The sequence below is a fragment of the Cibotium barometz genome, chromosome 18 (genome assembly GCF_041138505.1).
Source record: "Cibotium barometz isolate CiBa-2024 chromosome 18, ASM4113850v1, whole genome shotgun sequence".
Classification (NCBI taxonomy): domain Eukaryota; kingdom Viridiplantae; phylum Streptophyta; class Polypodiopsida; order Cyatheales; family Cibotiaceae; genus Cibotium; species Cibotium barometz.
In genome coordinates, this window is record NC_141063.1 from 34,765,753 (window position 1) to 34,776,104 (window position 10,352).

The 10,352-nt window shown below is 42.2% G+C and overlaps 1 protein-coding gene across 2 annotated transcripts; it reads left to right on the top strand.

Moving 5' to 3' along the window:
* Positions 1–321: 321 nt before the first annotated feature.
* On the top strand, positions 322–7,470 carry LOC147629244 (protein trichome birefringence-like 26). 2 transcript variants are annotated; one of them, XM_086812501.1, is made up of 4 exons: positions 322–604; positions 1,296–1,619; positions 1,993–2,270; positions 6,330–7,470. In XM_086812501.1, the coding sequence occupies exons 1-4, from the start codon at positions 595–597 to the stop codon at positions 7,098–7,100; spliced, it is 1,383 nt and encodes a 460-aa protein (XP_086668627.1). In that variant the 5' UTR covers positions 322–594; the 3' UTR covers positions 7,101–7,470. The 2 variants fall into 2 exon arrangements, with proteins under 2 accessions (XP_086668627.1, XP_086668628.1); XM_086812502.1 differs by lacking the exon at positions 1,296–1,619 and having other exon boundaries at positions 325–604; positions 1,979–2,270.
* Positions 7,471–10,352: the final 2,882 nt, after the last annotated feature.

Genomic DNA, 10,352 nt, shown 5'->3' on the forward strand with positions numbered 1-10,352 from the left:
GGAGTGCTGGCATAGTGCTTTACACGTTAATCAAGAGATCTTGGGTTCAAGTCCCATTCCCCACACTTCGGTGTTGGTCTACTGGCTTGGCGATGATGATAGAGGTTTGGAGAGGGCATGCATGCACTTGGTACTCTCTCTTGACTCGGATTTTTTTTATAAATAAAACACAAACACCTTAAAAATTAAAATTAGTATTTAAAGAAAATAATAATTTTAAAAAACAAATACCTTAAATTGAGACCATGAAATATATAATTTCAGAAAGCATTTTGAAGCGAACTTACAATTGATTTCAAATACTAAAAAACAGATCATACAAGTGAGCGCTCTTGTGTGAAGGTGTGGGGGGCAGAATCTCTTGGCCTGCCCTGCTGTCGTGTGAAGGCAGAATTTGCCCTTCTTTTTTAATTGTTTTAAAAATATATAGTAGCTTTTTTATATTGACACAAGGCTCAAGGGTTCTCTACAGCTGCTCCCCACCACCACCGACAGTCCGTCTCTGTGTGTGCGCACGCGAGAGCAAGACTGGAGTCTGGCACCTTCGCACGATGTCTTTCATAGCCATGGTGGGAATTCTAGTAAATACAAAGAATGCAGGCAGGTGAGAGTCCTCGTCCCACCCCCCCTCTGTGTGTGTGTGTGTGTGTGTGTTTTGGCTTCACCACACCATAGCCAAAATAAAATAAAATAAAAATTGTATGATCGTACATTTTGCAAGCTCCCTATCTTTAGCACTCTCTGTTTCCACGCTTTCACCCCATCACCATCACCTTTACACTCTTATCATGATGCCCCATCTCCTGCTTTCCTAGAGCATCAATCTATCACCAGCCTCCCGTTTCAGCAATTAAATAGGCTTCCTATGCCATACTCATCATACTTGCAAAGCCTTGTACCCCATCAGATTAAGAGGTCAACTTCTTTTGTAACCCACTTCAGATTTCTTAATCTCTCATAAAGCCCACTTCAATCACAGCCAGTCTCTCCCAGAACCCACCTTAGATTTCCTAATCTCTGTCAAACTCCTTAGTTAGAGAGCAATCTCTGATAGCACCCACTTCAGATGTCTTCATTACTGTTAAGCACTGCTTCAATTAGAGATAGCATTCTTCAGGTTCTGCTACAACCCACTTCAATTTTTGTCAAAACCCTTCTCCAAAGCACACAGAATCCACAGATTTCGTTATTTCTGTGTCGACCCACTTGTAGGATCAATCATTAAAGCTCACTTTACAGAGCTCGCAATCTTTTTGATCACTGAGGAAAACTCATTTGCAAGTTAACTTTTATAGACAATCTACATTATTGTGGATCGGATAAGAAGAGGATGACAACCCATCACAGATATCCAGGCAATTATGCACCAGTTGGGTTGGATGGGCGTCCCCCACCAATAACAGATTCGGCATTATGGAGGCTTCTCTACCAGAAGAAGTTTCTCTGGGCAGCCTGTCTAGTGCTCGTCCTCCCCTTCATTTTTACTCGCATTTTCTCCTCCAACACTCCAGTCAACTACAAAGCAAAAGAGTACCCAGAAACCCCATTCAATCTCCCCTATGAGGTAACCCCACCTCCGCCCACACCAGATGTTACAAAGCTTATAGACTTCTCTGTAGGTAAGTGCAGCTCTGTCCTCTTCCTAATCTCCTGTTTTTAACAAGGTTTTTAAGTGTTTTGTCCCTGATTAACCTCTACTGTTTTGACCCTGATTAACGGGGGCAATTAGGCAATGCAGCTCTACCCTCTTCTCAAGCAAGTTTTCCATACTGTTTTCTGTTTAATCCCGAGTAATGGAGGCAACTAGGCAATGCAGCTCTACCCTTTTCTCGATTATAAATGCTGGACTTAGTGCTTTAATCATGATGAATGGAAACAATTAGGCAATGCTGCTTTACCCTCTTCTTAATCTATTTTCTGAGGATTCTAATCCTGAGCAAAGGAGGCAAAGTGGGCTCTGATCTAACGACTTTATCAGATTTGAAAATTTAGGAGGTTGCAACATATGGAGAGGAGACTGGATCCCACACCCTTCTGGGCCGGCTTACACAAATACCACATGTTGGTTCATCCAGGAGCATCAGAATTGTATAAAGAATGGAAGGCCAGATCATGACTATATGTATTGGAGATGGAAACCCAATGATTGTGAGCTGCCTTTGTTTGATGCCAGGGCCTACTTGACACTTGTCACGGGGAAGTCTTGGGCTTTCATCGGAGATTCTATAGCCCGGAACCATTTTCAATCTTTTCTGTGCTCTCTTGCCCAGGTAACATCCATTCAATCTGCACTGGCATATTGCATAGAGCAAATAGTATAATATGATTTGTTACATATTCTTCTGGCTGGAAAATATGCCAATGTTGTGTCCTCAAAGATATGGCATGAATAGAGCTTGACCCTGCTGTTTGGAGATGTTAAGCCAAAAAGCAGGGCTTTTTTTACACATGCTTCTCTCGGAACGGAGCTGTTTGGCGGGCATACCTGCTGGTGCAGAGGGCCACTTTGGTGGCTCTATACTCTCATAGTACACAGACCTTTGTATGAATGTATGCTCTTATGTGTGTGTGCATGTGGGGGGTGTGTGTGTGGGAGCATATAATGATACCAAGTTCTACACCCACTATTGGGCACTGATAACGTTAGTGGGGATATTGTAGTATCTAGTCCATACTATGCATGATAGAGTTGATGGTTTTTTGTCTTGCGGATGACCACCATGAGGTTATGAATTGCACTTTATTATAAGGTGAATTGGGCATGTTCTTGGATTCATCTAAGTATAGCCCTATACTCTCATAGTAACCCTCTCCACGTTTTGTGCAAGCTAAAAATCGCAGGTTGAAAGAACATCAAGTGGACATGGAAATTTACATCTAGTCCATACTATGCATGATGGAGTTGATGGTTTATTGTCTTGTGGATGACTACCATGAGGTTATAAATTGCACTTTCTTATAGGGTGAATTTGAGCATGTTCCTAGATTCATCTAAGTATAGCCATATACTCTCATAGTAACCCTCTCCACGTTTTGTGCAAGCTAAAAATTGCAAGTTGAAAGAATATCAGGTGGACATGGGAATTCACAGATATAGGCCACCTAATAAATAGGTGCCGTACATAGCCTAATCTCTAACACTAAGCAAGATTAGATCCACTAAGCAAGAATCAATCAATAAGGAAGCAACTTATGCCAATCACTAAGAGAGACTTAAACAAGTGTTTAAACATCCTAAACGTGCTTAAGAGAACTTATTAAACAAGCATAGAGATATGCTTGACACAAGTCCACAGAAAATCACTTAGATCTCTTCTTCTAGCCATAAAGGGGTACATGTATATATATCTTACCAAAAGCCATTTGCGAACTTGATCGTCATTTAATGATAGGGAGGTTCCATCTACCCAAGAGTGAACCCTTGTTACATTACCCCAAAGAGTAACCTTAGGAACCTATGTCCCAAGGGAGTTATGTCACCAAGACTATTGCATTCCTAACTCTTGGATGCACACTCAACACATTGACATAAGATCACCAAAATATTTCAACCTACTAATGTATACAATTGCTTTTTTCTTCACAAAAGAGTGGGTGCACCCTGTGGAGACTTACTTGGCTGAATTTCCCCCCTTTTAAGATACTCTTGTAATTGCCTAACTATCTTGTCCTCTTCCCTTTGCTAAATTGATCAAGGTCTTGGGAGATGGCATGACTTCTTGGCAATAACTCAATCTAATTGTCTATTGCTCTCACAAGAGAAACACCATCACGAACTCAATAGGAAATACATCACAGTTTTCACATATATTTTTAATTTTTTTCCTTAGTTGTTCATTATATGTTGCCCAAGTTGTCTCTTACTTCCTTCAGAGTACTTTTTGGGATTGGTGTGTGATTGACTTGGTTGTGATGCTCCATATGGTTCTTACTTTTTGTCCTTCAAAGGGTTTTATTGGTACATGCAGATTCGCTACTTCCCAATGGTAGGACCACATCGTATAAATCTCCTATGGTTAGCCAATAATGAAAAATAAGGATAGTGGCATCTAGCTCAGTGCCCAACCATAGACCCAATTAGGCTCACCCCTGAGTTGGAGGTTAGAAGCATCTAGAGAGACTTGGTTCCATGTGCAAATCTCTGGCGTTCCATACGAGAAAGACACACCCCTTTGATGTAAGCACGAAGTGATGAAACCTTCGCCTAGTCCTTGACCACAAAGGTGTGTGTGTTTTTTCTTCACGTACATTTGCGGCAAGTACACGTGTGTAGAACATGGAGTTTTGGCAGATGTGAGAGAGCTCTTTGGATTCTTGGGAGAAAACATGGTCCACCAACATCAATCTCTACAAGAGTATATAGGATAGAGAGGGGTGAGGAGATTATCTAGCAGTTTGTCATGCGCATGCTCGTGCCATGGCTAATTTCCGGCATGAAGAGCATAATCCTTGATTGGGATAAGCAGTTAGGACAGCATTTAGGTCATCTTCAAAGTCACCATCATCAATAGTATTATCATCAACATAAAACATCAGTACCATCATTATCAGTAGCAACATCATCACCATCAACATCATCATCATCATCATCATCAACACCAGCATCATGGAGGGCATGGATGTAGTCGGCAACCTTTTGGAGCATCCAAACAACCAGTCGACCAAGCATCATAGGTTGGACAACAGCATGGGCAGCATTAAAGATAAGTGCAGCTATTTCATGAATGCTTTGTCCAGAGCAAGCTGACAGTAGCCCATAGCCCCTCTCAGCATATATATAAGCATCACTCATAATTCAATATTCTTATCATTTCATCATTGAAGTCATGAGTAGAAGTCGTGTAGGGACCAGAAGTCACCCCTCCACTGTTGTTGGAGGTGGCAATTCTCGTAGCTACTCTCGGGTTATCGCATGATTGGAAGTTGTGGTGGATTATTCTATATGCAAGAGCATGGGAAGTCAAAGAGCCATATATAGAGTGTGGTGGCACCTTGTCATAGATATCTCCTCCGGCTGGTTTTTTTGGGGGGAGCAACGGTTGGGAGATGGGAGCCTATCGGTCAACGTTGCTCAGTGTCCTAGGGTGGTGTCCGTGCTGCTGTTGCGTGACTTTGCCATCCACAAGGACCCAACCATGTACAGACAAAGTCACCTTTTTGTACCATATGAAATACAAGAAAAACTCTCTTCTTATCTCTCCTTTGTCTTAATCATGCTTAAATTAGCATCTTGTTTTTAATCAAGCTTAGGGTTGTGGATCAGTACACCAAAGGCTTCCGCGCATGCAACATTGGTATCAGAGCATTCAAGCTTAGCCACTAAGCATAGTCCCAAGGAAGGTGCACAATTCTAGCAATAGAATGTAGCAGGGTAGCAGATGGAGTGGTTTGCAACAGGCAAAGCTAGAGGACGCATTCCTTGAGGGTATGTATGCAGAACTAGTACATCATTAAGCTCTTAGATCAGTTCCAAAGGCCTAGCAACAGGCATGATCAGTTCTTGTGAAGGTCACCCGCCCCTGTGTTAAGGGCTTAGGGATAGCAGGCCTGGGGACAGCAGTGGATCAGATGGGGAGTTCTTCAGCAAGACTTGGAAGTGGAGATCAAAAGTGGAAGGTGTTAAGAATCAAAGTTAAAGTTGAAGTGTCAAAGTAATTCTAGTTTCCAAGATCCTTCCCACAGGGCAGTGCCACAAACCGGGAGTGACAAATTCTGATGGGAGTGGAACTAAGGTCCATCAAGTGCCAAGTTTAGTAGCCAAAGGGGATGTTATGTGCATGCCCTAATGGACATGGTCTGCAGTTTTAGAGGCTGAGTTTGGGCTGATGGACAGTGTTCTTGGGCAGCTAGGCGCCCATGGATCAGCTGTGTGTCACGTGTGGGCAGCAGATAGATGCATTGAATATAGACATGGGCTATCCAACTGGCCGACCAACAGAAGATAAGCCAACCAGACTTGAAAACACCTATAAATAGGCAGGTCGAGAGTCAATCCTAAGTGTGAGATAGGATTGCAGGCCAGAGTGACAGAGTCCCAGGCAGCAACAGAGGCATCTCATCAGCACACACAGTACTTACGATCTGTGGCATCATTGTATATATTCTTGTTTTGGCAATATATACTTGTTTATGTCTGTATGGTCTTCTCTATTGTGTATCATAGTTGATTAGCGTTAATCTATGTTTTGCTTAGTGTAAATCTATTCAGCTTCAGCAATCATGTCACAACAGGGGCAAGGTCATGTAGTGTGGGAAGGTGTAGATTACACGGTTTGTGATGCCATCAATTAGTGCAAGAGAGCTAACTTACCTTCTGTTGGCAAGTGCAGGTTGAAATTCCTGAGAACATTTATACGGATGGTATGGATCGGACTGTTCATTGGTATTTCCGATCTTACAACTTCACATTGGCGGTTTTATGGGCTCCCTTTTTGGTTCGGGGCACTGAGGATGAAGCCGAAGGCTTTGCCCAAGGCATCGAAAAACTCCATCTGGACAATGTGGATGAAAGCTGGGTGGCCTCTCTGCACAAGTATGACTACATTGTATTGTCATCGGGGCAATGGTACTTGAAAACTTCGGTGTACTTCATGAAAAATGAGTTGATCGGCTGCCATTATTGTCCAGGCTTGAACATCACAGAAGTGGGTTTCTACTATGCTTACAGAGTGGCACTAAGGAGTGTGTTTGATTTTCTCATTTCCTCCAACTACAAGGGGGTTGTGTTTTTTCGGACATTCACGCCTGATCACTTTGAGAATGGCCGTTGGGATAACGGTGGCAACTGCACACGGACAGTTCCTTTTCAGAGCAACTCTACTGTTTTACAAGGTATGACAGCAGAGATGTACAAAATACAGCTAGAAGAGTTTGGCAAAACCCTGCAGAGAAGTTCTGAGTTTGGTTTCAAGCTCAAACTTGCTGACACTATACATGCTTCATTATTGAGGCCTGATGCCCATCCAGGTCCTTATCGGAATTTTCAGCCATTTGCACACGACAAGCATGCCAAAGTGCAGAATGACTGCTTACACTGGTGTCTACCAGGGGCTATTGATACATGGAGTGCAATGCTTCTGGAAGTGCTCAGGCATGTATAGATGATGCAGTTTATACTTGCTATCATCTCTGTTGGATTTTTAGTACCAGAGACATCAGCCTGACAAGGAGTCCCCTGTGGAGTTTATTCTCGAGTTCTGTTCTGAGGGAGCTTGTGTCGTAGATGGGGTTCGTGATTGCTTGCAAAATGCAATGCATGAATGCTGGTCTTTCAAGTACGAAATTTGGTGCAGTCATGACCCTGAGTTTCTGCCAAATGAAGACATAGGCTCTATATGGTTGATGGGGCGTGTAAATGTTGAAATGTTGCAGTTGTATGCTTGGCAGAGTCTAGATTCTGTGCCCATTGGCCATAGGCATTCTTTTAGAACTCCTGAATAACTCTCAAGTTAATGTCAAAAGTGTTTTCATGTCATCTTGTTTTGGGTCTCCTTTGATTTCCTTGATTATTTGCCATAAACCTACCATTCTGTTTATGATTTAGCATGCTCTATCGCACATCTCATGATATCAAGCAAGGTTTGCGTCAACAATGTTAATGAAATCTAGACAATGTTAAAGCAGTAAAGATAGCCCAGGGGTAAGGCTCATACCTCTCGAAGTGGAGGTACCGGATTCGAATCTACACGTAGAGCTTTGGATTAGAGTAACAAGCCTGAATGAAGCAATTAAGCCTTTTCACGCAGCGTAGTTAAAGACAACGTCACTTTGGATTATAGAGTAACAGACTCGCATAAATGTGATAATTAAGAGAGTTTAATCCATAAGAGCATGTAACTATGTAACTAAGCGATTGTGTAACCAACAGAGTCGTGGGTTGAGTCACAAAATTTTAACACAAGAAGATAAACATGTATACGTCAAGTCATTTCTGTGTGTGTGTGTGTGTTTCCCAGGAGAATAGATTCTTCGACCAACGCGCTGCATAGCTCTGACGTAGCTTGTAGGCCCCAGAATTTGCAGTGCTGAAATTCGAAGCCTTCAGAGAGGGCATCAAAGCTTCTACAGATTGCAAAAGAAGGCCACTATTTTAAGGGCTCTTGCCCTTCACAACGAAAGCCTCTTCTAATATGATTTTAGTGCGGTTTGTCAAATTCCCTCTCTAACCAAAAAAAAAAAAAAAAAAAAAAAAAAAAAAAAACTTGGCAATACAAAAAAGCTTGGCGTTGTTACCCAAGTTTTAAACTAGAATGTTTTGGTAGTTTTATCCTCTTGATTGCTTACATCAGCCGTGCATTGTCAACGTGCTTTGAAAGAAAGTGTCTTTTCGTTCACGTATAAACATCTTGAAGCGCTTGAATGAAGATGGACACTACAACCCATACCATTTTTGTAGCACGTCTTCGTATGAGCGTCTTTCTCAAGTTTGTACGAACAATTTATAGAGCTCCAATGAGTATGACCATCAAGGCTATGATTGTATTCGATGTGAGGAATCGATGGACATTGACACAGATCTCAGGGTACATCGCAAGGTTGATAATTTCAAATTCATTACCACATTTGAATTTGAGTTGCATGTCATTCATCAAGTTATAGGATTTTCATGCTAAAGTTAAAAAAAAACTATACATAAAGTATGGCGGGGAGTTGGCAGAGTCCTCCCAAAATTTTATAAACATAGGAGAACGTGCCCTTTTCTCATTTCCCAAATAGCACTTTTTGATATCGAAAGTAAACCAAAACACCTTCAGTGGTTGAGGCGGTCATTAGTCTTACGTATTGATTCATAATACAAAACTCATTTTCAAATGTGGTAATGAATTTGTAATTTTTTAATTTACGAGGTACTTTTGAATCCTCATCGAATATAAGAACAGGCTTCAAGCTCATTGATTTGCAGATGTCACTCTAGCATTGCTTCCAAGTATGCTTTCAAATTCATGTCATTCGAGCATTTCAAATATGCTCTATACTACACGAAGTATGCTATCCAAGCACTCACACAAACGCGGTAAAAGAATTAAAAAAATCATGTTTTGCAAGCTTCGGAGCATGGAGTGCACCTGGTTTTGATGATGATGGTGTGTGTGTGTGTGTGTGTGTGTGTGTGTGTGTGTGAGAGAGAGAGAGAGAGAGAGAGAGAGAGAGAGAGAGAGAGTACCTGCTTAATTTTATGTACCAAGACAAGACATCTTGTGCATGAGATAGTTGGGGATTTTCAAGCATATACAGCTTGTAAAATGTATCCGGTGGATGCGGCACGGTGCACTTGGCCTTGGGCCCCACCTCAGGAGACGCCAATTGGCAGTGAAGACGGTGCTCTGCGGTACCTTGGCGTGGAAGGACGACATGGAGAACGAGGTGACCATCCCGTAGAACTTGCAGGATCATGCAGGTAGCTGCCCTAACGTCATTAAGTGCCTGGGCTTCAAGAGCGGCCCAACAGACTATTGTTGCTCGAAAAAATCTGTAAGGGCAAAGAAGGAGCTTCTTAGAAGAGGGCAATAAAAGCATATCAGCAAGTGTTTCTGAAAATTACCAGGGCAGGAGTGTAGTGGTAATCTTTCTTGTGTGCATTGCCCTATCTAGAGCCAAGGATGACATGTTCATGTTTCTGAATGGAGAAGTGCCAACCCGTGGTGTGACGACACTTTTCTTTGATGTGCAGCAGTTAGCCAGATGGTGGTGGCAGTAAACAAATCATGTGAGCATCAGTTGAGTTGTGGCCATACATGCGGTTAGCAGTGGCCTAAAAGCATATTTTGTGCAGCGCACTTTAGTGCTCATGTGCCTGTGGAGTCCACCACCAGAGCCAACCTGAACCACTTTCAAGCCCTCTCTACAGAAGGCTTTGTTGGTGAACCTACAAGGCTCCTGCATACAGAAGCTCCCTTTCTCTTGATCACATCACAGCTCATGACCCTGGATCCCTCTGCCTCATTCCTGTGCAACTTGTCGACTCCCAGTCTTCCTACCTTGGAATCCACTCAACCTCAACGAATGCCTTCCATCATCATGATACGGTTAATTATGACCCCTTTGATACTAGAATCCACTCATCCTCAATGAACGCCTTTCATCATCATGAGTTGATTTCTCTGAGTTCTGCACTACTCAAGCTTTCAAGGCTGCGAGTTTGGCTAACGTGAAAAGCCTCTCTCTAATTGTGGCGCCTGCTTTTTTTTATTATTACGGCGACCAACGTTTTTCATTATTTTTCTAATTGAGTGTTTTATTTTTTATTGTTGCTACTTTTCTACAAGCATCTTAGGCTACCCAAAGTAAAAAGCATGCTAAAAAAACATGTTAAAAAAAGCACGTTTAAACAAACGCTATGCTTAAAATAGACA